This window comes from Callorhinus ursinus, unplaced genomic scaffold, assembly GCF_003265705.2.
Source record: "Callorhinus ursinus isolate GAN/ISIS: 27379988/994484 unplaced genomic scaffold, GSC_fseal_2.0 scaffold11, whole genome shotgun sequence".
Taxonomy (NCBI): Eukaryota; Metazoa; Chordata; class Mammalia; order Carnivora; family Otariidae; genus Callorhinus; species Callorhinus ursinus.
Window position 1 is genome coordinate 16,317,928 of NW_027397073.1, and position 27,738 is coordinate 16,345,665.

Sequence of the window (27,738 nt, forward strand, 5' to 3'; positions counted from 1 at the left end):
ATGTAACTTCACTAAATCTGGGGATTTTAATCAGTAGTAATTATTGAATTAAACAGAGTACATTCCCCTAGATGATTCTTAGATGGACCTTTGTCCCCCTGTGACATTGAAAGAAGATACCATCCACATTTTTGCCTCAATACAAGTTTTTGATAATTTTTCTTAATAGCTCCTTGAGATTAGGGAGAGCATCTTTCATTTGGTATGCTTCATCCTCACCCCAGCACCACACCATCTTAGGCACGTAGCGTGCTCAGTCATGCTTATTGAACGATGCGTTTGAATCAAGGAAAGGGAGATTTTCCAGTTCCCCAACTCGACATACTTTATCATGCTCATCCCTAGTGTTTATTCCCCATTCTTGTTCATAGCTTTAGGATTTTCTTTTCTAAAAATACTTAATGTAATAAGAATATTCTTATTTCTTCATTATCAGGTCAGCCCAAGCCAGAGGTAACTTGGTATAAGAATGGTTGAGCATCGATGAGTGTGGCATTGTTTCCAGTTACAAATTCTTCCAGAATCAGTATATTCATGTGCTACATCTCTATCGGTAAGTAAATGTGCCTGTGTGGACGGTTTGCAAAGGTCCCTGTGTTCTGTCATGGGCTGGTTGCTATCAGGTAAGGCCAAAAGATTGGCTCCTGTTCGCTTTTTGCATCCTAATGTTAGATGCTATGAGCAGGCGCCAGCCAAGGCGTCCAGCTGAGCTCTGTCTGGTAAATTGTTCACACTCCTCTAATTTGCTGCCGTTGATGGGATTACAACTTTATCTAGAATTGTATTCAAGGTGTCCAGCCATTTTCATTCATTAAATGAGCTTCTCATTTAATCTTGTTCTCTCTGGCAAGTCAAGAAATGAAACAGGGTTTTGGCACTGTCATTGAATCTTTCTTGTGTAACACCGGAAGGAAGGAGGAGTGGTTGGCCATGATCCCATAGCACACTGGTGATGGTGGAAGGCGGAAACCATGCTTTCTGGCTTTATTTTAGGAAGTAGTATGGTCCAGTACAGTGGCTTCTATTCTTTTTCGTTTCCTCAAGAACTATTTTTTGGATGAAATCAGGAAGCTCCACATGTGAAGTAGAGAAAATGAGAACGGCTTTGGTTGAAGCTGGGTGCAGAGTCTGGGCTCTCGGTCCCCAGTGCTACTGAACTGGTCACGATGTTCCTTATGGGGACTCTGAGGAGCCCGAGTTCTGCAGAGCATGGTACGAAAATGATTGGTAGGCATGTGCATGTGCCGATAGCCTTGGATCTGAGAATAACAAAGACTTGGGTTTGAATTCTGTCTCTACTGTTTTCTGGCTGTGTGACCGTAGCCAGCTATTGAACCTCTCCAAAACTGAATTTCTTTATCTGCAAAATAAAAGGATTGCTGAAAGCATTAAATGATTTTATGCCTGTAAAGTTTCTTGCTATGTAGTAGTTGTTCAATAAACACTAGCTTTCTTATCTTCCTAACCACTCTTTTGTATCAAAGTATGATCAGAGATCATTTTATCACTGAATGATCTCTGAATCATTGAAATGCTTGACTCAACTGGCTTACAGAATATCTAAACTGATATTCAAGACATTCATTTATTTGTCTACTATTTAATCCTTTAAAAAAAGATTTTATTTATTTATGAGAGAGAGAGAGAGCGAGTGCAGGGAAGGGCAGAGGGAGAGGGAGAGGCAGAGAATCTCAAGCAGACTCTGCACTGAGCATGGAGCTCGATGCGGAGTTTGATCTCACGACCCTGAGATAGTGACCTGAGTCAAAACAAAGAGCCAGATGCTTAACCGACTGAGCCACTCAGGCGCCCCCATCTACTATTTAATTCTTTAAACAATATTCATCAAGCTACTATTATATGGCAGGCATGTTACATAATGCTAGAACTAGAAATGAACAACGCAAGTGTTGTCTCTGCCCTCATGAAACCTCAAGTCCAGTACAGAAGGTAAGTGGTGAACAAATCACATGCCTTTTCCCCCCTCACTCCCCAGTATACTGGGAGCCAGTCCAGTTGCCACTTGCCGAACCTCATCCATGGAGTAGACTGCCTCTTCAGTCCATCTTGGCCCAGGCCTTCCCCTCCCTCCTCTTCATCCTATTCAACTCAGAATCCATCTCTATGGTTCACAATAATTCTAGTTACCACGGCTCTGTCCAGCCTCAGACATCCTCTTCTCTTTTGCACAGGGCCCCCAGCTTTGGTGCTTATTTATTGCTTCGGATTGACAGTTCAGTAGACTGTGGACCTCCTAGGGGGGCAGGAACCTTCTCTGTTTCACACTAACGCAACGCCTAGGGCCTAGTACAGTGCAACATAAATATTTACTAAGAGGATAGGTGGGTGGACGGCTTTATATGTACCAAAAATATACATGATGTTAATTTAGATCAGCATTGGCAAACTTTTTCTATAAAGAGCCAGATAGTAACTATTTTAGGCTTTGAAGGCCAAATGGTCTCTGTCACAACTACTTTAACTCCATCATCGCAGTGTAAAAGCAGCCATAGACAATATTTTCTTCTTAAGCATGATTGTGTTCCAATAAAACTTCATTTACAGAAACAGGTAGGGGGCCAGATTTGGTCTGTGGGCTATAGTTTGTCAATCCCTGGTCTAGATGGTAAGATCCTTGAGTATCTACATACTGTACTTCTTCGTGGGTTTCCCACTCTTGCCTTTGTCCCTCTGAGCACTCAATCCATATTTCTTGATTGATTAATTTTAGTCTCACACTAAGCTAAAATATTATACTCACCTTTTTAGCCAGAAGGGAGACTTAATGAGCATTCTTTTACTGATGGCATGCCATTTAAGAATTGAAGTTTGTTATTTATGTTATTTGCTGTTAATACAGGACCAGAAATGTAAGCAAAACCAGTGTTTGTGGGGTAAGGGAGTTCAGGGATGGAGGAATTAGAAGACCACGATGAAGCCCAGGGGCAGGTGGGCAGGTTAAAATGGGAAGAGAAATTTAGGAAGAGAACTTGAGCTGTGGACGGGGCACAGAGTCCTCATTCTCGTCCCAGAAGCCCAGCAGGGCACTGGTTTATGGTACCAACTGAAGACTTGAGATGACAGAGTGTACTCTTTCCAAACTCCTGTTTTGCCATTTGGAAAAGTAGCTCACTTACTGGGAAAAGCATTCAGTCATGGTGCGAGGAGTATTGGTGGGGCAGTACAATAATAGATGTGGTTGCATTTTTCTGCTTCGTAGTCAATGTGCTGGGTACTAATGGTCTTTTGAAAGTTCTGACTTTTTACACCCATAAAGTTCTGAACATTGCTGCCCATGAACATCCCCCAGGGAACTTTTAAAACCCTTTGATGCTTGACCTTAACCTTGACTAATTCAATCAGGTGATTCCAATGTAATTGCCCAAGGTGAAAAATTCTTATTTATTTACTTATTTATTTATTTAAGTAATCTCTACACCCAACGTGGGGCTGGAACTCACAACCCCGAGATCAAGAGTTAACACATGCTCTTCCCACTGAACCAGCCAGGCTGCCCCAAGACGAAAAATTCCTTACATCCTAAAACATTCACCTGCCAAGTAGTTTGACTTCTCCCAGTGTGTTAAATGCTGGTTAGGCAAATGAATTGTATTTTGTGCCAATGCCTTTCAAAGATTAAACACTGGTTGTTCGTTATAATATTAGTCTCAAATTTTTTTTGCCATCATTGGTCACCATAAACCACCATAAACTCATAGTTCCCCCAAAGGAAAGTACTTTTGTTTTTAGTCTCCCTGAGTTTAGTCTTTGGGTCATTACGTCTTCACTTTCAGATGTTCAAAAGCTCCCATTTCTGTGTTTCCCAAGGGTTTTTTTCCTGGTGTGATAGGCCTAATCTGCAGTTCTGCTCTGGGGTCAAGAGCTTCTTAGTTGACCTTCTGATCTTCCCTCTTTCCTTACCTGGCACGGTCCTTCTCCATCCTCCCTGGGTCCCCTTCCTTATGCCGCTCTGATCTTGTCATTCCATGTACTTTGGACAAGTGAGACGGCTCCAAGGAGATTGATCAGTGCTGTGGGGACCTTTGCATAGCACAGGTCAAGTGTGCCTGGCAGGCGGAGGAGTGGAAAGCCGGGAGAGCATTCCAAGGGCGAGCAACATCAATAATAGCATGGTTTGCCCTGTAGCATCAAAACATTTATTTTTTTCAGAAGATGTGCGGGTTGGGACGAGGGGAGGAAAATGCAACTAGATGTTTTCTACATCATAGGAAGCAAGTTGCAAACAGCGTGTACACAAACGAGGAATTGTGGTCTCTTCTGAACACAACGTAAAGAAAGGCAGCTGAACAAGAGATAAAAATCTGTCCAGGAACCCACACCTAGAGAGACACACTCCTCTTCTCAGCAAGGAGGCCTCTTAGTGGTCATGATCGCGTCCCGCTGTGCTGAGCACCAATTACAAGAGAGGCAGGAGTGAGGGGGAGGTGAGGTGGGTGGACTGGGCCCCCGAAAACCTGGATCAGAGGGAGCGGTGAGGCTGCTCTTCCCATCCCTCCTCAGCTCAGCCCCGACCCTACAGAGGCCCTGGTGGGGATGAAGGCCAGGAGGCCGGCACAGTCACCACGAACGAGACTGCTCATGATGTGTACAGGTTGAATAGTGTCCCCCCGCCAAAATTCATGTTCACTTGGAATGTCAGGATGTGACCTTATTTGGAAATAAGCTTTTTCAGCTGTAATTATGTAAATGAAGGGGAGATCATGGTGGATTAACATGGGTTTTAATTCAATAACTGGTGTTTTTATAAAAAAGAGAAGGCAGACACAGAGGGGACATAGCCATGTGAAGACAGGCAGAGACCACAGGGATTTAGCTACAAGCCAGGAAATGCTGGGGACTGCCCCCCACCACTGGAAGCTAGGAAGGGGCAAGGGAAGATTCTTCCCTAGAGCCTTCAGAAGGAGCACGGCCTTGCCAACACCTTGATTTGGGACTTCTAGCCTCCAGAACTGTGCAAGAATAAAGTCGTGTTGTTTTCTTGCTACCCTCTTTGTAGTAGTGTGTTCTGGCAGCTCTAGGAAACGAATACGTGGTGTATCTGAACATTCTAGAAAGAAAAAGTGCTGCCATTTGCCTACCTTGACTTAGGGCTGACCAACTTATCTGGTAATGTAGTACTGGTTCCCCAAATACCAGCTGGGTTCATCTGGGCCACCTGGGAGGCATCTATGGGTCAGGGGGGAAGGAACATTTTTCCAATTATGCCTCAAACTAGATATTGATTCCTCAAGACTTTGAAGGAAAAATCAATATGAAGGTTTCCTGGGTCACTTGTGTTTTTGCTCCCAGGGGACATCTGGCCATGTCTGGAGATACTTTTGATTGTCACAGCTGGAAAGGGATGCTCCTGGCATCCAGGGAGGAGAGCCTAAGGGTGCTGCTGGACATTGGACATTGGCTGGGGCAGTCCCCACAACAAAGAACTATCCAGTCTACAATGTCAATAGTGTTGAGGCTGAGAAGCTATGTAATAAACCACCACAAAACAGAGTGCCTTGAAACAGCAGTGGCTTATTATTTCTCCTGGTTTGGTGGGCGGGTTGTGGTTCCTCTGCTGGCTTGGCCTGGCTCACTCAATGCTCCCTCCGACCACTTGAGTCAGTTGGCGGATTGGTTGATCTGGAAGGTCCAAGATGGCTTCACCAACAGGTCTGGCCATTGATGCTGGCTGCCGGCTGGGCCACCTCAGCTCTCCTCCACCTGGGCTCCTATCCTCCAGTAGGCTAGAACCTGTTGAGCTCCACTGTAACGCCAAGCCCCCCACATCCCCCTGGTCAGAGCAAGACACTGGACCAGATTTCAGCAGCACGAAAGCAGTTGCCACCCCTTCAAGAGTGGAGTGGCGAAGTCACACAGCAATAAGACGTGCGTAAGTGGATGGGAGGAATTCATGGCAAACCATAATCTACTACCCCCTCTATCCGTCAAACACCGACCTAATTGATCTTTTTAAATCACCTACTTGCAAGCCTCTTTGTCCCACTTGAAAACAACTGTCTAAGGCTCCTTTTTGCCTATAGAATAATTGTTTTCATTCTTATTCCATTCATTACTCTGCAAGCATCAAGCGCACTCTGTTGGTTCTCATCACAGCCCGAGATGGGAGGGTGCGGGGTGGTAAGAGAAGGTCTCGCCCCTGTCTTCTGTGATCTCACAATCCAGCGGAGGAGGCAGACACATCAGAAGACAATTAGCAGAATGAGTCAGGGTTTTTCTTCCTGGTACCAACCAGTTCTGACACCGGCTGACTGTTTTACAATTCCATTCAGTTCTGACACCAAATAATCAGAGGGAGCCTCCGATCCCGTAGGTTTAAGACCTCACTCCCTCCAGATTGTCCCCCCACCCCCACTTCAGACACCAGATTACCCACATTTCATTTCTGTCCGACTGGCTACAAAGTCAGAGGGTTCCCACAATCTCCTCTCCCTCTTCCAGTTTCCATAATTTGTCGGAACAACTCAGGACTCAGGGAAAATTCTTGACTTACGATTATCATTTTGGTATAAAGGGTACAATTCAGGAATGGCTAAATAGAATCGACACGTAGGGCAGGGTATGGGGTCAAGGCTGCAGCACTTGGGGACCTCTCCAGGTATGCCACTCTCCCAGAACCTTGATACATTCACCAACCTGGACCCTTTCTGAACCCAGGACTTTAGGGGTTTTTATGGGGCTTCCATTATGTAGGTATGACTGGTGACTAACAGTCTTCAGCTCCTCTCCCTCTCTGGAGGCCTGGGGGTGGAGCTGGAGGTTCCAACCCTGTAATCATGCCTTGGTCATCCTGGGACCGGGCCCCCTCCTGAAGCTACCTAAGGGTTCTCATTACCATGCAAAGGATATCACTCCAGAGATTCCAAGGGTTTTAGGAGCCATGTGCCAGGAACCTGGACGAAGGCTGAGTATTCATTTTTATTATACCACACCAAGCATGTGTTAAGATGGAGCTGAAGAGAAAGCATCCTGGAAGACCAGAGTAAAGGCCCGTTAAGTCAGACTCTGCCGGGTGGGGGTAGGTGAGGGGCCAGTGCGGAGGTACCGGGAAGTTTTCTTAGAGGTGCCGCTAGCATGAAGCCTTGAAGGGCCTGGAGAAGGAGGATGGGAGGGAGGGGAGGACCACGCGTCCCCTGGGGTGAGAAAAGCATGAGCAAAGGCCTGAGGGCACCGCCTCCTGGGGTGACTGGGGTGCATTCAGTCTCTGGCAGGGGTACGGGCAGGGCCTGGCGGGAAAGCAGCCTGCAGTGGGGAACAGCCGGGAGGGCAGGCTGGGGCTGGACCCAGAACCCACGTGTCCTAGCTAAGAGGTTCGCACACTTATCCTAAAGACGATGCCCAGACCAGGAAGGAGTTTGGGGCAGCAGAGGATCATGGGAAGGTTTGCATTTTTAAAAACCTCCCTCTGACTGGGACACCTGGGTGGCTCAGTCGGTTAAGCGTCTGATCTTTGATTTTGGCTCAGGTCATGATCTCAGGGTTGTGAGATCGAGTTTTGCTTCAGCTTTTTGTTGGAAGTTCAGCTCCTAGGGGCAGGGACTGGGATTTTTGTTATCTCTTATCCCCGCAGCCTCATGTGTTTGTGAATGATGACAAAATTCTCCGGGTCCTTCCTCAAAGTCCACACTTGCTTTTGCTGTGCTCTGCCACTTATTAGCTGTGTGGCCTGGAGCAAGTCAATTAACTTCTCCATGCTTAGGTGTCTTCATAAAATGATTTTTTGTGATGATTTAAATGAGATTATTCATGCAGAATGGTCAGCAAAGCGTGCATTAAGCATGCACCAAATATTAGGTATTAGTAACTAATATCATTTTACTGACCATTCACTGAAAGCTGTGTGTCCCAGAGTTACTCTGAATCACTCTGCCCTAGCTCATAGTAGTTGTATTTAGAGCCAGGATACTTTTATATCAATAGTTTTGAAAAGTGTTAGAATCAGTGGAACATTTTCCAAGACAGGAAAGAAGTGGACATTTAACAGGTGAGCTGGAACTCAGACCCAGGTTGAAGCTGTTTTTCTCATTCATGTTTGTACCTGAAACCCAGTTTGGATGGTTTTTAGATGGTGGACTCTGTGATTTTAGTGATGTCTTAGACTTTTTAGTTATTCCTCACATCTAGGTGGACAGACAGATGCCAGGAGCTTTGGGACACTGTGTTTTATTCTCGAAGCCACTCCAGTTTATAGCAAAGAGTTGTTTATAAGTTCTTGTTGTCTAAGACTTTGGTTTTTGGAGGCCGCTTGCTGGATATGATCGCCCAGGGAAACCCAAACTCCTTGCCAAACATCTAAAAACCATGAGTTGTTGGCCAAGAATGAGTCTGGGCAAATGAGTATTGGAGAATCAGTTTAAAACATCTGTATTCCTGCAAGAAACACTTCAAGGCACCTGTCTTGCTAACAGAATTGTCACCATCAACTTTACTAACAAAGGACAGGAGATTATTTCCACCATTTAGAGCAAGGGTATGAAGCTGGGTTGTCTAGATTTAAATCCCAGATCTTATACACTGTATCATCTTCAGCAAGTTACTTAGCCTCTCTGAGACTCAGTTTTTTCATCTGCAAAATGGGGATAATGGTAGTACTGCTTTATGGGATTGGTATGGGGATTAAATCAAGATGTGCAAAGAATTTAGAATACCCTGTAAATAATAGTTATTTTATGCAATTTGAACATGTCCCTACGTGGAACTATAATTTTGGAACTGATTAAAAATAGGGCAACTTGGAGGTAGGAAAGGTAGCATAGCTTGGCTGCATTTTCCCTCTGCTATTTCCCTCTTGGAGGGTGAGATATAATTAATGTGTTTCATCGAGGAACCATTGGGTAGAAATAAAGATGACTGAATCTTGCTGTCTTGACTAAGATAGGAAAAGGCATTTCATCTGGGGTTGGAAAGCATTTTGTGGACTTCATGTTCCTGTGAGCTTAAGTAGGTCTAACGAGTCTTAAGGATGACTGGTAGAACTTTCAGCACCCCGAAGACCTCTGTGTTCCCAGCACTGAGCCCAGGCGGGCATTCCTCCTGAATGAATTGTTGTAGTCATTCCTCAGACCATGCCTGGAGCGTTTCTTGAATGAGTCCTGAGGGTCTGACGAGAAACTCCCATTTAGTCCCCAGGGTAATGGGTCTGTGCCGAGAATTCACAGCCTGTCCTCCCATTCTGGTTTTGACTTTGGTTAGGTAAGTGTGTCAGAGGAGTGAATGGTTATGGGAGCCATGAAATGGGACACTCATCTTTTCCTGAGGGCTGGACTTGGGCCGTTGCTCTCACTGTGGTGCTGGCTCTCAGGGCAAATCAATGCTAGTTTGGAAACAGGGGACAGATTGATCCAGGAGCCCCTCCCAAGATGTTGGGACAGAGAAAGGTGCAGTAATCCCTGGAAATTGGACGAGTGCTAAATGTCTTTGTAAATGCCACTCCATCACCACTTTCTGAGGACTTAGAGCAGACCAGTAACATTTGGGAAGTTTTGGGCCAGCTGGGGTTCAGTCTCAATTTGTAATCACGGAATCTCGGTCCAGCACTTCTGATGACTGACAAGATGGGGAGTCTCACTGCTGTAGACATCACGGCATTAGTCCTAGCGATCGTTTGAGTCTGTTTTAAAGGTGAGCATCATAAAGAAGGTGCTTGACAAGGGAGAAGAGCTGGAACCAAATCAGGCCCGGGATGGGCTTTGCTCCAACTCTGAAGGGAGGGGCGCAGGGCAGGTGGTTGCAGGTGGGCAAGACTAAGAACAAAATTTGGTGTGGGAACACGTGTCCTTGTCCTGGCCAGCACAGCCTTATTTCCTGCCTCTCATGCACTCAGCCAAGGGCCTCCCATGAAATTTACCCCTATCTTTGCCCCATCATGCCTGGAAGCTTCTCGTATCTCTGACTCTATCCCCCTCCTCCCCTTACTTTTAGTTCTTTGTGAGCCTTGGACGCTGAGCCTCCTCTCTGCCTGCCTCCAAACTCCGTCACTTCTGACTGCCTGGTTTGCCCTCTCCCTTCTTCTGAGTCCTACAAGGCTGGGCCAGTCCCAGCACCTCAACCCCTCAGTTCCTAAGACGTCAGCCCAGGCCTCAGCCTGAGTCCCACTCATGTGGGTGAGGAAGGCCAACTCTCTCGATCCTCCCAGGACCCCTCGAGGCCACACCTGAGCCCCAGATGAACCCAAGAATGAGCTGGACCTATGAGAGGGGTTTGTACCTGGCATGGTCCACCTGACCCTGCCTGCATTCGTCAGCTCACAAATACCACATCCTGGGGGCCTTAACCAACAGAAAGTAATTTCTCACAGTTCTGGAGGCTGGGGTCTGAGATAAAGGTACCAGCATGGTGGGGTTGTGGTGAGAACCCTCTTCCGGGTTTGCATATAGTGACCTCCTTGCTGTGTCCTCATATAGTGAGCCAGCTTTCTACTGTCTCTCCTCATCAGGGCACTAATCCCATCATGAGGGTCCTACCCTCATGACCTCACCTCACCCTAACTACCTCCCAAAGGCTGCATCTGCAAATACCAACACACTGGGGGTTAGGGCTTCAACATAGAAATTTTAGGGGGACACAATTCAGTCCCTAAGACCGCTCCAAATGTGGAAGTTGTCCCGGCCATGTACAGGGACAGGCGTGGACTGGGCCAGTGGGGGTGTGCAGGGGCCCACTGGTTAAGAATCAAGGATTTGTAACAGGCTGTGAGGCCACATGTGGATATTTATGAGGGCTCGCTCCAGAGTCTTACTGCCTGGGGTCAAATCTTGGCCCTCCCCCGCCCCCGCCCCCGCCCCTCTTAATTGGGCCTGTTGCTTATCCTCTTATCTGCCTCAGTTTCTAGATGTGTAAAGTGGGAATAATAATAGTACCTACCTTGCTGGGTAGATTGGGTAAAGATTAAATGAGATAATACACATTAGGTCTTTAGAACAGTGCCTGGCACTTACCAGATGCTTAGTAAATGTTAATTCTTCTTACCCTGAGGGCGTCTGTATTTTGTTAGACACAGTGTTTCTTCGTCATAAGAATTTGAAAGCGGAATCAGGCTGCCTGCCCATTTCAGAGAAGATGGGATCAAACCGATCTCTGAATTCTTGAATGATAATCTTAGTGCAGATTTCCAGAGCTGATGTTAAGAAGCCAGGCTCAGGCTAAAGACATGGACCCTACCTGGGTGGTCAGGACAGATGCAAGACTGTATGTGAAGCTTGGGGCAATTTTTTTTTTTTTAGATATATTTATTTATTTGAGACAGAGAGAGAGAGTATGAGAGAGAGAGTGTGCATGAGGGAGAGCACAAGCAGGGGCAGAGGGAGAAGGAGAAGCATACTCTCCGCTGAGTAAGGAGCCTGATGCGGGGCTTGATCCCTGGACCCTGGGATCATGACCTGAGCCAAAGCAGATGCTTAACCGACTGAGCCACCCAGGCGATCTTAATGCTTTAACTCAGTTCTGGGCCATTTCAGAGCTCAAAGATGTTAATGAGGTCTAGCAGCTTGCTCCCACAGGGCCTTTGCACTTGCTCTTCCTTTTACCCGGGATGTTCCCTCCCCACATAGCCCCATGGCTAGTTCTCATGTCTGCTCCAACTCACCTGGATCACTAAGGCCTTCTCTGACCAGCCACCCATAGTACCACCCCACCTGCCCCCAGCATGTCCTACCTTCTTATCTTTATTTTTCACATAGCACATGACATAATGTATGTGTGTGTGTGTGTGTGTGTGTGTGTGTGTGTGTGTGTGTGTACATACATTGAACAGCTTTGTGTAGGTGCGGTTGACACACAATGAAGCACATCTTTAAAGTGTTCGGTTTGGTAAGCTTTGATGCATGCACACACCCATGAAGCCATCACCACCATCAAGATGAACGTAACTCCCACCGTCAAACAATTTCTCAGTGCCCCTTTGCAGCCCAGCCCTTCTGCCCCTCTCTCTCACCCATCTTGCACAGCAACCCCTCTGCCTTCTATCCCTGGAGACAGGTTTGTCTTTTCTAGAATTTTATATAAACGAGATCATAGAGCATGTACTCTTTTGTATCTGGCTTCTTTCACTCCCCATAATTATCTTCAGAATCATCTGTGTCCTTTCGTGTGTCAATAGGTCCTTCCTTTAATAATGGAACAGTGTTCCAGTGTTTCATTGTTTGGATCTACCAGAATTGGTTATGCCATTCACCTGTGGATGGACACTTGGATTGCTTCCAGTCATGATGCTTATTTATTTGTATTTGTGTTTATTGTGAGTATCCCCCAGCTGGAACGTAAATTCCATGGGAAGAGAAACGTGTCCAGTGTTCCCTGCTGTACCTCCAGGGCCTGCTCAGTGTCTGGCTATCATCAGACATTCAGTAAGGATTTGTGGGATAAATTACATAATGCATTCAGTACTTTTGTTATATTCTCCACAGTTTTGCCAAGAGAGGGGGAAATGCTGATAGGGTTCAGGCACTCTTCCTCAAAATATGGCACCTTGGCATATAAAATAATTTAAACTGAAGGAATTATTAAACATGGCAGAAGGAGGAAGGTCTGAGCCCCCCACCCCTACCCCAACCATCCTTTCCATGCTTCCCTGAAACAGGTCATAAATCCTATGTGAAAGGTACATTTCCTGGGCCAGGAGGAGGGAAGCCATTTTTATTACCAGAGACAAGGAATTTGGGGCCAGGAGATCTGTACACAACCTTGTCAAACTCATTCTTATCTTCCTAGTTACTTTACTTCTTCACCATTTGCTACCTCTAGCCCAAACCCCTTTGTCTTATCAATTCGTCACAAACTTAGTGTTTCTTTGTCTAAAAGGTATAAAAGCTTTCTGCTCTTGTCATTTCTTCAGGTCTTCATTCTCTTGTGAAGGGTCCCTTGTATGTGCAAAAATTAAATAAAATATGTATGCTTTTCTCCTGCTAGTCTGTCCTTGTCTTTTAATTTTCAGACCCATGCAGGGACCCTGACAGGGTCGAGGAAACTTTTTCCTCCCCTGCAGAACCATTCCATGGTTCCTCCCCATGAATGTGGGGACCTGATTTGAATTACTGTGGCTTCTTGGTGGTCAGCGGACTATTACTTTAGAGACTATGCAGTCTAAGAGGACTGTGAAGACAGGAAGTAATTATAAAAGGCCTCTCCCCTGCAGGAGCTGTAGGAGCAGGCCACTATGTCAACAGACCCTGGGGCCATTTGAGCTCCAGGGAGTCTGAGCTTCTGATCTTTACGTGGCTGCCCCCTCTCTGTCCTTGTCATTTCCCATTCCCTGGGTTGCCACGCCAGTAGGGTGAGGATTCTTCCTCCTCACCAGCCTAGATCAGCTTTCCTACAACCTGAGCCTGCTCCTCCCAGGTGCCTTGTGGCTCCCTGCTTTCCTACCGGCTGCCAGGGGCAAGCCCTGCTCACCTACAGTGTCCCAAGAGACGGGAGCAAGGCAGAGGCACAATGAGATGGCCCAGAAGAATGACAGGGAGGGATATAGCAAGCACCAAGTCTCTGGCAGAGCAGCAGACAAAGAGAAGCCATCAACCTGTGACAGTTTCTTCCCTGACTGCAGGCCTCTCAGGCTGCTTTTGAGAGAGAAGTTCTCGGGTCTGGTTTTGTGCACACACACACACACACACACACACCCCTGCCCCCCCGCCACCTGGGTGCAGTGGTTGGTTTTCTAAAAAAGCAAAACTAGCTCCAACACCCACAGAGCTGCTTGCGGGGGCAGCTTGTCAGGCATTTACTGGGAACTCAGCTCAAATTGAGCAGTGAGTCAAGCGACGGTGGATATTTTTCTGAGAATTTAATAAAGGGACTTTCACTCTTTACAAACACTGGAGTCCTGGAGCTGGAAGCGACTCTAAGACCTTGCCCTTCAAAGTTGATTTTGGAGCAGCAACAGCAGCTGCAGCCCCTGGGGCTCGTTAGACTGCCCGAGTCCCTGCCCCCCGCCCTGCCAATCGGATTCTGCATTTTAACAAGGTCCCAGGGGATTCCTGTGCCCACTGACACACAGGAAGCCCAGCTCTAAGGACTGTCCCGCTCCTGGCTCTCTGTTACACGTGAAGGACGCTTTAAAAAATACTGACACTCAGGTCCAGCACCTAAGAAAGGTTGATTTAATTGGTCAAACCCAGTTGAGTTTTACTTTATAGATCACCCAAGGCCCAGAGAGATCATGGGGCTCATCCAAGTTCTTAACAACTGGTTAGGAACAAAGCCAGGATTAGAAGCCAAAAATTCTGTCTCCCAGTACCCGTGGGTCCTATTACATTACTCACTGCATTTCCCTCTACCAGAGCCGTCTTCCAAAATAAGACCTACTAACGTGTGTGCTGGTGTATAACTCAAAGAGAAGTGATCATGAGGATTGCCTTAAAAAATCAGGATTCATGGAGGGCCTCCTGTATGCCAGAGCCATTCAAGACCCTGGGGACCCTGTGAGGGAGCACAGTGAAGTCCTGATCTCATAGGATAGGGACAGAGAAAGAGTCACACATTAGTCACACCAGCAAAGCCAGTGGTGTCAGGTGACAAAGAGTAAAGGAGGGCAGCGAAGGGAAGGAGTCTCAGAAGGAAGCTGTCTCTGCTGAGGGGCTATGAGCACAGGTGGGGAGGGTAAGTGAGGCGGTGGTGGGATTATCCTGGGGCAGAGTGTTCTCTTCAGAGGGACCAGCAGGGGCAGAAGGAAGCTGGAGGTGGGAGCATGCAAGGTCACTGTAGCTGCTGCAGAGGACACAGGGCAGAGCAAGGAAGACCTGCAAACAGCAATGCCATGATCCAGACAAGGGAGGAAGTGGCCCAATCCAGGGTGGTCCTGGATCAGGTGGCAAGAAGCCTCCAGGCTCTGGATCCCTCTGCCAGGAGTTCCTGCTAGATTGGATGCAGAAAGGGAATGAAAAAATGGGACTCTGAAGTGTGCCCCATGAATGATTAGTAGAACGAATGACAATTTTTTTTTTTTTTTTTTTTTGCCACAAGAAGTAGGTTTGGATAGGAAATTCCAGAGTTTCATTTTGGGCGTGCTGGGTGTTTGGTGAGTTAGCAGTACTGGTCTTTCTGGATTCTAAGCTAACTTGATTTTATAAAAGAGCTCTGGGTCCTCCAGTGTCTAGGAGTGTGCTGTTCTTGGTCCTGTTCTCAAGATGCCATGTCTTTCAAAGATGGATTTACAATTTAATGTAGGAGTTTTTCTATGGTCACAATGTACCTTGAGATTTCTGGACACATTCTGGGCATTATGCTAGCCTGGGTGCGTGGTAGGGACTGTTTCCAACCACCCTTGAGTTTTCTTTTGATAAGAGAGTTCAGTTGTCTATTAACTAAGCCTGATGGTAGTAACGCTGTAGGGTTTTTTTTTTTTTTCCCCTTCCTGAAGTCAGTTTGCTCATTTCTTATTTAAAGAATATCTGGTCAGCCTGTTTTGCTCCCAGAGGTTCAAAACGCTGTCAAAAGCTTAACACTTTTGTGCCACAAGAGAGCCAAAAATCACTCCTGATACATGCCCAGGCAAAGATCCCTCCTTTTTTTTTTTTATTTTATTATGTTATGTTAGTCACCATACAATACATCATTAGTTTTTGATGTGGTGATCCACAATCCATTGTTTTCGTATAACACCCAGTGCTCCATGCAGTACGTGCCCTCCTTAATACCCATCACCGGGCTAACCTATCCCCCCACCCCCTCCCTCCTAGAACCCTCAGTTTGTTTCTCAGAGTCCATCGGCTCTCATGGTTCATCTCTCCCTCCGATTCCCCCCCCATTTTTCCCTTCCTTCTCCTAATGTCCTCCATGCTGTTCCTTATGTTCCACAAATAAGTGAAACCATATGATAATTGACTTTCTCTGCCTGACTTATCTCACTTAGCATCATCTCCTCCAGTCCCATCCATGTTGATGTAAAAGTTGGGTATTCATCCTTTCTGATGGCTGAGTAATATTCCATCGTATATATGGACCACATCTTCTTTATCCATTCATCTGTTGAGGGCTGTCTTGGTTCTTTCCACAGTTTGGCTATTGCGGACATTGCTGCTATGAGCATTGGGGTGCATATGGCTCTTCTTTTCACTACATCTGTGTCTTTGGGGTAAATACCCAGTAGTGCAATTGCTGGGTCATAGGGTAGCTCTCTTTTTAATTTTTTGAGGCACCTCCACACTGTTTTCCAAAGTGGCTATACCAACCTGCATTCCCACCAACAGTGGAAGAGGGTTCCCCTTTCTCCACAACCTCTCCAACATTTGTTGTTTCTTTCCCTGTCCATTTTTGCCATTCTAACTGGTGTAAGGTGGTATCTCAGTGTGGTTTTGATTTGAATTTCCCTGATGGCTAATGATGATGAACATTTTTTCATGTGTCTGTTAGTCATTTGTATGTCTTCTTCAGAGAAGTGTCTTTTCATATCTTCTGCCCACTTTTTGACTTGATTATTTGTTTTTTGGGTGTCGAGTTTGAGAAGTTCTTTATAGATCTTGGATACCAGCCCTTTATCTGTAGTGTCATTTGCAAATATCTTCTCCCATTCTGTGGGTTGCCTCTTTGTTTTGTTGACTGTTTCCTTTGCTGTGCAGAAGCTTTTTATCTTGATGAAGTCCCAAAAGTTCATTTTTGCTTTTGTTTTACTAGCTTTTGGAGATGTATCTTGAAAGAAGGTGCTGTGGGTGATGTCAAAGGGGTTACTGCCTATGTTCTCCTCTAGGATTTTGATGGATTCCTGTCTCACAATGAGGTCTTTCATCCACTTTGAGTTTATCTTTGTGAATGGTGTTAGAGAATGGTCGAGTTTCATTCTTCTGCATGTGGCTGTCCAATTTTCCCAGCACCATTTATTGAAGAGACTGTCTTTTTTCCATTGCATGTTTTTTCCTGCTTTGTCAAAGATTATTTGACCATAGAGTTGAGGTCCATATCTGGGTTATCTATTCTGTTCCATTGGTCTATATGTCTGTTTTTGCGCCAGTACCATGCTGTCTTGGTGATCACAGCTTTGTAATATAGCTTGAAATCGGGCAACATGATGCCCCCAGCTTTGTTTTTCTTTTTCAACATTTCCTTGGCGATTCGGGGTCTTTTCTGATTCCATACAAATTTTAGGGTTGTTTGTTCCAGCACTTTGAAAAATGTCATTGGAATTTTGATCGGGATGGCATTGAAGGTAGAGATTGCTCTGGGTAGCATAGACATTTTAACAATGTTTATTCTTACGATCCATGAGCATGGAATATTTTTCCATCTTTTTGTGTCTTCTTCAATTTCTTTCATGAGTGTTCTGTAGTTCCTAGAGTATAGATCCTTGACCTCTTTGATTAGGTTTATTCCGAGGTATCTTATGGTTTCTGGTGCTATTGTAAATGGAATCGTTTCTCTAATTTCTCTTTCTACAGTTGCATTGTTAGTGTATAAGAAAGCAACTGATTTCTGTGCATTGATTTTGTATCCTGCCACATTACTGAATTGCTGTATGAGTTCTAGTAATTTGGGGGTGGAGTCTTTTGGGTTTTCCACATAAAGTTATCATGTTGTCTGCAAAAAGAGAGAGTTGGACTTCTTTTTTGCCAATTTGAATACCTTTTATTTCTTTTTGTTGTCTGATTGCTGTTGCTAGGACTTCTAGTACTATGTTGAACAGTGGTGGCGAGAGTGGGCATCCTTGACGTGTTCCTGATCTTAAGGGAAAGGCTCTCAGCTTTTCCCCATTGAGGATAATATTCGCTGTGGGTTTTTCATAGATGGATTTTATGAACTTGAGGAATGTTCTCTCTATCCCTATACTCTGAAGAGTTTTAATCAGGAAAGGATGTTGTATTTTGTCAAATGCTTTTTCTGCATCAGTTGAGAGGACCTTAATGGTTCTTCTCCCTCATCTTATTAATGTGTTCTATCGCATTGATTGATTTGCGAATGTTGAACCACCCTTAAGATCCCTCCTCTTCCATCAATTTACCAACTCCCTTACCTCCTTCACGATCATACAAGAGCTAACATTCATTTAGCTCAATGCTTCTGAACTCTGGCTATCCTTTAGAATCACCTGGGAAGCTTAGAAAATACCCATGGTGAAGCCCTTCATCCTTGAGATGCTGCTTAATTGCTTTTTTTGGTAGAGCCCTGACCCTGGTATTTCTCCCCCTTTTGAATACTTCATTCTTTAGAGCAGTTTTAGGTCCAGTGCAAAGCTGAGCAGAAAGCACAGTTTCCACATCCGCCCTTGACCCACCCCACGCACAGCTTCCCCCACAGTCAACATCCCCCACCAGAGTGGTAGAGCTGTTACCATCAGTGGGCCTACATGAGCCATCATTATCACCCAGAGTCCGTGGTTTACATTAGGATTCACTGTTGGTGTTGCACAGCCCATGCTTTTGGATGAATGCATAATGACGTGTATTCACCATTATAGTGAATGGTGAATACCAATTCCTGGTGGGTGACTCTAATGCTCAGCCAGGGCTGAGAACTGCTAATTCAGTGCTTCCTGTGTGCAGGGCCCTGCTTTAAGCACTTCTAGGAATAACCTCCCACAGTCCTCATGTCATCCTCTGGGGTAGGTATAGTTGTTGTACTTTGGGAGCTTGTCCATGTCACACAGTGAATGGGCAGGGTGTGGACCCAGGCAGTCTTGCTGCTAAGTCTGTCCCTTAACCCCTGTGCTATACTGGCTTTGCAAACTGCCTCCCCCCTCTGCTCAGAATTGCACTCGGGTGAAGGGGAAAAGTAGAATTCCCGCTGCCGTTCGCTCGTGTGCTGTGCTCCTGAGAAACCCTGTGCCTTTCGGCCCCCAGCTCCTGTCCTTTAGGGCTCTCTCCCCACCAGCTCAATTTTTTACTGTCCCTTACACATGACCTGCTCATTCCAGCTCTGCTACACCTACCAGGAATGCCCTCCCCACCTCCCCACCAGCCAAAATTTAATCCTTCCACACTATGCTCAAGTTCCACGCTCCTGGCACGTTGTCTGAAGATCCAGGCCACCCTGACCTCTCCCCTCCTAGCACCAGAAACGCTCCCTGCCTCAGTTGTGCCTTTTGAGATTCAATGACACTAGAGTTTGCAAATTGCATATTGCTCCCTGTGTAACACCTGAAAGTCTTATCTCTCTGCAAAACTGGCAGCTCCCCTGGGAGACAAGTCTTATGCCATCAATTTCTCTCCCCTTTCTCAAGTCCCACACACTGGCTGGGCATGTCTTGTGGTAGGTCCAACAGGACATATGGAAGAATGAGGTGTTCCTGCTGGAGCAGGGACCACAGGCCATGTCAGGTAGGGAGAGCAGGAGCCCTCCATCCTTACCCTGCTACGTGTGGTGAGCATCTTACAGCATGGTTTCCATTCCTCCCTAAATGGCTGCTTTGATTGGATTCCCAGAGATTCCCAGTAAGCCTGAGGTCCAAACTCCTCAGTCCGGGGTGGAAAATCCCCCCCGATCTGGGCCCTGCCCAGTTCCTGGTGGGTGACCGTACCTCCTGATTTACCTGAGTCAGTCTCCATTTCCCAGGCATGGCCCTGGTTTCTGCCTGTGGTCTCTGTGTAAGTATTAATAGTGTCCCTTGGGGCGCCTGGGTGGCTCAGTCGGTTAAGCGGCTGCCTTCGGCTCGGGTCATGGTCCCGGGGTCCTGGGATCGAGTCCCGCATCGGGCTCCCTGCTCGGCGGGGAGCCTGCTTCTCCCTCTCCCTCTGCCTGCCTATCTGCCTACTTGCTCTCTCTCTGTATCTCTCTGTCAAATAAATAAATAAAATCTTAAAAAAAAATAGTGTCCCTTTTCATCCTCAAAACTGTTCTGTTTATTTTTTTTTAATTTTTTAAAGATTTTATTTATTTATTTGACAGAGAGAGATACAGCGAGAGAGGGAACACAAGCAGGGGGAGTGGGAGAGGGAGAAGCAGGCTTCCTGCTGAGCAGGGAGCCCGATATGGGGCTCGATCCCAGGACCCTGGGACCATGACCTGAGGCAGACGCTGAACGACTGAGCCACCCAGGTGCCCCAAACCTGTTCTGTTTAAACAATAAATAATGCAGTGGCCCTACCTTTTAGCCCACCGCTCCCCCAGAGTCTCACCTTGAGGCTGTTTCTTCTGCCTGGAATGGTCAGCCCCCTCCCCAACCCCGGGCATATACCAGCTTTCCTGCCAAAATCCTACCGTGTATTTCCTAGGCTTGCTTCAGGTTTTTTTCTTTTTTCTTCCTTTTTTTTTTTTTTTTTAAGATTTTATTTATTTATTTATTTGAGAGAGAGAGTGAGCAGGAGAGAGCGCACAAGCCATGGGAGGGGCAGGGAAGCATACTCCCCGCTGAGCAGGGAGCCCAACACGGGACTCAATTCCAGAACCCTGGGATCGTGACCTGAGCCAAAGGCAGACGTTTCACCGACTGAGCCACCCAGGAGCCCCTGCTTCAGCTTTTAAATACCCAGGAAACCTTCCCTCATTATCTTGCAGCCCCTGACCCGAACCTCCATAATTGGTCGGATTTTTAATAGCCCTTAGCATGTACCGTCCTGTATTATAGCCATTGGTATCGATACCTCATTTCTCTTATTGGCTGAGAAGCTCCTAGGAAGGGCCTAGGAATTTACCATCTTTATTGTCTATACAGAGCCTAACACAGTGCCTTACACGTGGTAGACATTTCTTATAATTTTTTAACTGTGTTACTTAAGACACATCTTCTCGGGGCCTCAGTTCCAACATAAGTGAACTAAATCATCTCTCTATCTGTCAGGGTCTAACCAGGAAGACAAAAACTATTTTCAGGCATTCAATATGGGGTTGTACAAGTGATTGAAACAAACAGGGGTCACCCAGAAATGAGCATCAGCAGGAAGCTACCATTCCCTAGGCTTCGCGGGTGAAGGGAGGCGGCAGGACGACTAGTTCCGGGTCACAGGGCAAAAGCTGGAACCCTGGTGGGCCTGTCCCATGGGACCTGGAGCTACTGACGATGACAGAGGGATGTCCTCTTAGAAATCCCACCAGAGGGTGACTTTTCTCTTCTCCCCACTCTCCAATCTCTTGCCTCCCTGTGGTCCAATGCAGCAGGAAGCCAGTGGTCCTGGGAGCTGGGGAGCCTGGGCCTCAAGGGTCAGCTCCGGGAGGCAGAGCAGAGCAGGGAAGGGCGCTGGGGGAGGGAGGCAGGTGGGCCCAGGAGCTGCATAGCTCCAAGTCATCTTTCAGTCTTCAGACTTGTGGTTCAGTAAATCCATTGGATAAATGAGTAAACTGGTAAATGTATATGGAAACTCCTCATCATTTTTTGGAAATGTGTCTAGTTGATTGTAGAAAATAAGATCAAGAAGTTGTGTGCGTTTCTAGTGTTAGAGTTCTCCCATCTCTACGACAAACATAGCTTTGGGGCATGAAAAAACCCAAGCCTTTCTTATTCCTTTAGTCATTCTGAATAATTCAATCAATCAGATTGATAGTAGCAGTTAGGCAAGTAATAAGATACACTTAGTGTAAGAAAATATTTTGAGCTTCACCTGGTGCTGTGACAGTGGCAAGGACACAGATGTCATCGTGTATTTATTTATTGAACCAGGCGCTTTCCTTCCTGCTGCACAGGCAGGCAAGGCTCAGAAAATCCAGTGGGGGAGGGAGGAGGGGGGGCTTTGGAGGCCTCCCCACCCCCCCCACCCCCCGCATTCCTGGCTGCAGACATTTTGTTCCCAGAGATTGTTTTCCTCCACTGGAAAGTGGCACATAGTAAAATAGAAAAATACCTGTAGCCCAGAGAGGATTTCATGTCTTACCTCCAGCCAATAGCTTGAGCTTCCTCTCCCACAAACTCTGTCCTCAGGGTGTCTGGTCAGATTGCAGGGTTTGTTTCAGCAATTTTAATCTTGTTGGGAGAGTTTTCTGGGGAGCAGGGGAATGACCTCCAGGAGACAAAAGAGAGAAGAGAAGCAACCTGAGCTGGGGAAATCCACTTTTCAGTCCACACGGGAGTAAGTCATTCTATTTTATTTGTGTCAGTGGGGTGGTGAATGAATAGATGTATAAGGAGTGTGTGTGAAAACCCAACCTGCCCCCCGCCCCAGGAGGCAGTAAGGGTGGGGATTGGAATGTAGGGATTTCAAAGACTATCAGGTCTGATAAGTCTGTTGTGCTGGTAGCTAGAGAAAAAAAATGGATTCCTTGTCTTCTTTTTGCACCTGTTACATTCTATTCCCAAACCCTCTATTTTCATGTTCTTATGTACTCTTAGTTCTCACTCAATTTATAATCCTGTTCCCAAAGCACAAAACCATCCTAAGTTGCTGAGATCCCGAGGAACTTCTAAGGTTAGCGCCCCCCTTCCACTCCTTCACTGATGGACCCAGCCTTCTCCTGCCCCAAATTAAATCGTGTAGACCCATGCACTGAGCATTAAATCAGAATCTCTAGGGGGTGGGACCCAGACATAGGTCTTCTTCCTCTTTGTAAGTCAGGAAATTGAGGCCCAAAGAGTCCTCTGCCTAAGGGAGCACCTAAATGATTATACCGAGCAAAACATCAGCCTTCCATGCAGCTGCCCATCTTCCAGAGTGCAAGAGCACTCCTCTGCCAGGTGTTTTGCCATGGGAGAATGCTGAGAGCACTTTAAAGCTTCCCTCAGTGAATAACTTTAATTAGTGGTTTTCAAAGTGTGGTCCATGGACCCCTGGGGGTCGCTAATGACCTTTCAGAGGATCTGCCAGATCAAAACTATTATCACAAAAATACTGAAACGTTATTTGTCTTTTTCACTGTTTTGACATATGGAGTGATGATAAAAAGCAATAGATGGTAAAACTGTTGGTGGTTTAGCATGAACCCAGGCAGTGGTCCCAAATTATACTAGTTGTCATAGAATTCTTCACTGCCATACAGCCGTGGTTAAAAACAAACCAAAACCCAAAACATTTTGCTTGCTTGTGTTTCGGATGCAGCAATAAAAATTGTTAATTTCATTAAATCTTGATAAAGCCCTTTTTCTGCCCTGTAAGGAAATGGGAAATATGCCCAGAGCATCTCTGCTGGATTTCCTTGAGATGATAGTCATCTTGAGGGAAAGCACCTGTCTGATTGTTTAAGTTGCAAATTGAACTAGCCACTTTTTCATGGAGTACAATTTTTACTTGGAAGAACAATGAACAAATGATGATTATCCAGCCTCGGATATTTGGCAAACATTGTCTTGAAAATTAACAAAGTAGACCTGCCACTTCAAGGAAAACTAATAGTATTTGTTGCTAGTGATAAAAATCCAAACTTTTTAAAAAGGTACAAACTTCCAGCTATAAAATAAGTAAGTCCTGAAAATGTTGTGTACAGTATGGTGACTGTAGTTAATAATGTATTGTGTATTTGAAAGTTGCTAAGAGAGTAGATCCTAAAAGTTTTCATGACAAGAAAAAGAAATTTGTAACTGTGGTGATTGTTGTTAACTAGACTTATTGCAGTGATCATTTCACAAGGTATACGAATATCGAATCATTATGTCATACACCTGAAACTAATGTAATGTTATATGTCAGTTATACCCCAATTAAAAAAAAAAATCCAAGCTTTCAAGCTATCACTGCAGTCCCTTCTCTGAACTAAGAACTTCCATTCTCCCCCTTTCCCAGGGCTTGTTGTTATTTGTTTGTTTAGTGACTTTTCTGAACTAATTCTTTAAGTCAGTATTCTTTATTGTTTCTGGTCACTGAAGTCTCTGCTCAGTTTTACTTAGTGGTTGACTAATGACTACATGGAGATTTCCTTAGATGCCTGGAACAAGTAAGTCTCCCAGTTTTTGTTGAGAGACTCTGTGCACATGTTGGGGCATGCCTTCAACACTCAGCCAAGCAGTGGGCAACTCTGTCTTAGCCTTCACTTCCTGCTAGCACGAAGACTTCAGGTCAGTTAGAGTTGAGAGCTTAATGTCTTCTCAGGTCTTTCCTGAGCATACATATAGCCGTGGACATGCTCACAGCCATACACGTGTGCATGGCCTTCTGGATTCCCAGAAACATGTTGGAGCTTTTCAGTGCCCCCTATGGACATCTCATTCCCTAGCTTTCCCTTTTAATCTTTCTGGTTAGCCTGTTGTTTGTCTCGCCAGTTATCCACTGCCTCAGGCAGCCATCATGTTAAACAGTTGCCTCTGAATTTCTTCCTGACAAATGTCTCAGGGAAAATGTTCTTCAGTCTAGTTGAACTCTGAATCAGGACACATAAACACAGTCTTATTAATGTGTTATTTATTTATTTGAGAGAGAGAGTGAGCAGGAGAGAGCGCACAAGCCATGGGAGGGGCAGAGAAGCAGACTCCCCGCTGAGCAGGGAGCCCAACACGGGACTCAATTCCAGAACCCTGGGATCGTGACCTGAGCCAAAGGCAGACGTTTCACGGACTGAGCCACCCAGCAGATCTTTCTGGGAGCCAGCAGACAGATCAGATGACAATTCCCTGGGAATGGGGGCTTTGGAGTTGCTTCAACCGTGCTCGGCCCCTTCTGTGGCTGCCAGACTGCTGATTTTCGCCGTGATTGTGAACACTTGGTTTGCAGGACTCCATGGAGGTGGGGATGAGGGATAGGACAGGGGAAGTTACAACACCAGAAAATTTGCTCTTCTTCCTGAGATTCAGTAATTTTTCTTGAATAAATCCCCATCAGATTGTCTTTGGTTAATTTTCAGAATTCTGAAAAAGTTGATTCAGACACATTTTGCCAGCATTCTTGTTGCTTTTACGGAGGAGAAGATTTTCAGTAGTCTTTACTCTGCCATTTTACTGATGTCCTCCATCCTTCCACTGCTACCAAGCAACTTAGCACAGAATTGACTTACATAGTTATGATCAATTAACATTGGTATTCTTTCCCTAACCAGAAATTTCAAAAACTTGTATCCTTCATCAGAAGCTTGACAGTTTGCCAGTACTTCCAAATTATTCTGGAAAGAGCAGTAGGAATATTAATTAATGTGATTTTAAAAAAAAATATTGTATAATGAAATGTGGTAATGTTTAGAAGATCTCGTGAACCAAGTTCCTCCAGATGAGCAACACATGATGTTACAAAATCACATATGGGTAAAATGCATGTAAAATGCAGTCTAGATGAATGGATTTTATGTAACTAGCTGATAGAGTTTCAGATTCCACATTGCATCCACTCTTTGTATAGTAGTGAAGAAGATTATCTGCAATCATATGAAAAGACTATTAAAATACTCTTCCTTTTCCAACTGCATATCTGCATGAGACCAGATTTTCTCCCTATACTTCAACCAAACCAAAGTATTGCATCACAATGCAGAAGCAGATAAAAAAAAACCCAGCTGTCTTTTATTAGGCCAGATATTAGATGTGTGAAAAAATGTAAAGCAATGCTATTCTTATGAAATTTTACTTTGTTTAGGAAAAATATAGGTAGCATATAAATGTATGCTATCCATGCTCACATGTAATGAGCTTATTTTTGTTATTTTTAAATGAATAAACGTTTTCAATTTTTCTCAGTTTTAATTTTTTTTAAATTCTTTTTTTTTAAAGATTTTATTTATTTATTTCAGAGAAAGAGAGAATGAGAGATAGAGAGCACAAGAGGGAAGAGGGTCAGAGGGAGAAGCAGACTCCCCGCTGAGCAGGGAGCCCGATGTGGGACTCGATCCCGGGACTCTAGGATCATGACCTGAGCCAAAGGCAGTTGCTTAACCAACTGAGCCACCCAGGCACCCCTCAGTTTTAATTTTAATATGGTAAATATTGACAGACATAACCCTCATAAACAAACGTTCTTGGGAGTCCTCAATTGTTTTTGAGAGTGTATAAAGGGGTCCTATTGCCCAAATATCTAAGAACCTCTGGTTTAGACCAACCCAGGGGGTTTAAGCCCAGAAGAAGCCCCATCCACTTAAGGTCACATGTGCCTCTTTTTCTTTAACATGGAAATGATTAATTTAGAAAGAATGTAGAGTATTCCAACAAGACTTCCACAGCAAGGCAGGGGAATGCTGCTGCTTCCTTTGGCCAAAAGGAAAGATATGCAAGGAGGGAGTTGTTCAGGGAATTTCTTCCGGGAAGCTTTTGCATTCCTGTCAAATCACTGTGGGGCACACAGGTCACTCTGCCAGCATCTTGCAGATTCTAAAGCCCAACCCTACTCACACCATTTAGCTGCTCCCACTGAAGTCCCCTCTTGGAGCTTCCCTTGCTCTTCCAGTTTCCACCTGACAACTTAGCACAGAACTGACCTACGAGGTCAGACTGTTTCTCCCAGTAGACTTTCAGTCATTTTAGGACTGGACATGACATGGCACGCATCTCCTTGACTCTTGCTCGGCACTCAACATAATACTGGGCACCAGAACAAAGTCTTCACGAGTGTGTCAGTTGACCGATGCAGATGAACACTTAGGACAGAAACAGTGTATTTGCAAAATTGATTGCTCTACATCTGTCACTTCCTTTTTCTGAATGTGAGTTTTCTAACACGATGTACCAAGCCCGGCTTCAGAGTAGAAGGCTCTGGTTTCCTAGCCCAGCTCCATCACTTACCAACTTTGTCACTTTGGGGAAATTACTCAACCCCTTTGAGCCTCAGTGTTGCATGCAGGGAGCAGCACGCACATTGTTTACTAGAGGGGACATTCAACAAATGTAGCACTCCTGGCCGAATGTTCTCCCTCTCTTAAGATGCTTAGAGATAATGATCAAGGACGTGTCAACCACAAACTATAAGTCACTGAAAAGAAGTCATTAGCCAGTGAGAAGAACTGTACTTAATTAACTTCTGAGAGGTCAGTTATGCTTTTTCCTCTTTGGTAGACATAGGATGATTTGTAAATCTTCTATCGGCTGAAACACATACTCCATAAAATCATATATTACTAAATCATAACGTTCTCCCATTTGCTTATTTAGTCATTCAGAAGTGAAATATATTTAACCCAATTATTTTCTCCATATTTTTTCTAAAATTTCTTTGGTTTTCCATCCTTGGTTCTTGAGAACCATCCCTGTTCCCTGCCTTGAATGCTTTCTTACCTGGTCCTTTGGCCTCTCCGCCTTATTTCCTTCTCTCCCTTTCTGTTCTTTCCACACAAGTCTTGGTACTTTCGGGGCAAGTGGTTTCCCTGGCATAGGGATCATGTCTGGATAAATCAGGAAATCAGAATTACTTGGGATTTCCCAGTAGCCCACGGTACTATTCTGTGCTCCTTGTAAGTTCCTATCTGAGGCCAGGTCTCCAAGAATTAATGGAAAAGAGGCAAGCGGGCAGTGGTGTGGGCCATGTGACACTCAAACGAAGGCCCCCTTCTCTTCATTCAGCTTTAATTCAGCTCAGCTGAGGAGACCTACGTGTAAGTAATCCTCATTATTTAGGATTACTTACTTGAGGATGAGGCGGTCTCCAAGGGCGGGCCCAGGACAATTTGTAGCAGAATGTGTTTGGGATCTCTTTTTTTCTTTTTTAAAGGTTTATTTATTTATTTGAGGGGGGAGGGGCAGAGGGAGAGGGAGAAGCACCCTCCCCGCCGAGCAGGGAGCCCAACACGGGGCTCTAACACAACCCTACCCGAAATCAAGAGTCAGATGCTCAATCGACTGAGCCACCCAGGCGCCCCTGTGTAGGATCTTTAAAAGCAGATTCTCAGGCCTTTTACCCATGGATTCTGATTCAAAAATTTTAAATGGAGTTTCCTGATGCTTCTTCTGCACACTTCTTGAGAACCCAAGGTAATCTGGTCTTAGCATTCTCATTTTTTTTTTAAATTGAGTTATATTTGGGGCACCTG

At 45.4% G+C, this 27,738-nt stretch overlaps 1 protein-coding gene across 1 annotated transcript in view; it reads left to right on the forward strand.

Annotated features, from left to right (window-relative positions):
* The window catches only part of ALPK2 (alpha kinase 2), a 120,888-nt gene that overhangs the window by 18,786 nt on the left and 74,364 nt on the right, over positions 1 to 27,738 (forward strand). Inside the window, 3 exon segments of the mRNA XM_073898124.1 lie at positions 437 to 472; positions 475 to 553; positions 21,986 to 21,996. Coding sequence (XP_073754225.1) covers positions 437 to 472; positions 475 to 553; positions 21,986 to 21,996 — 126 coding nt within the window.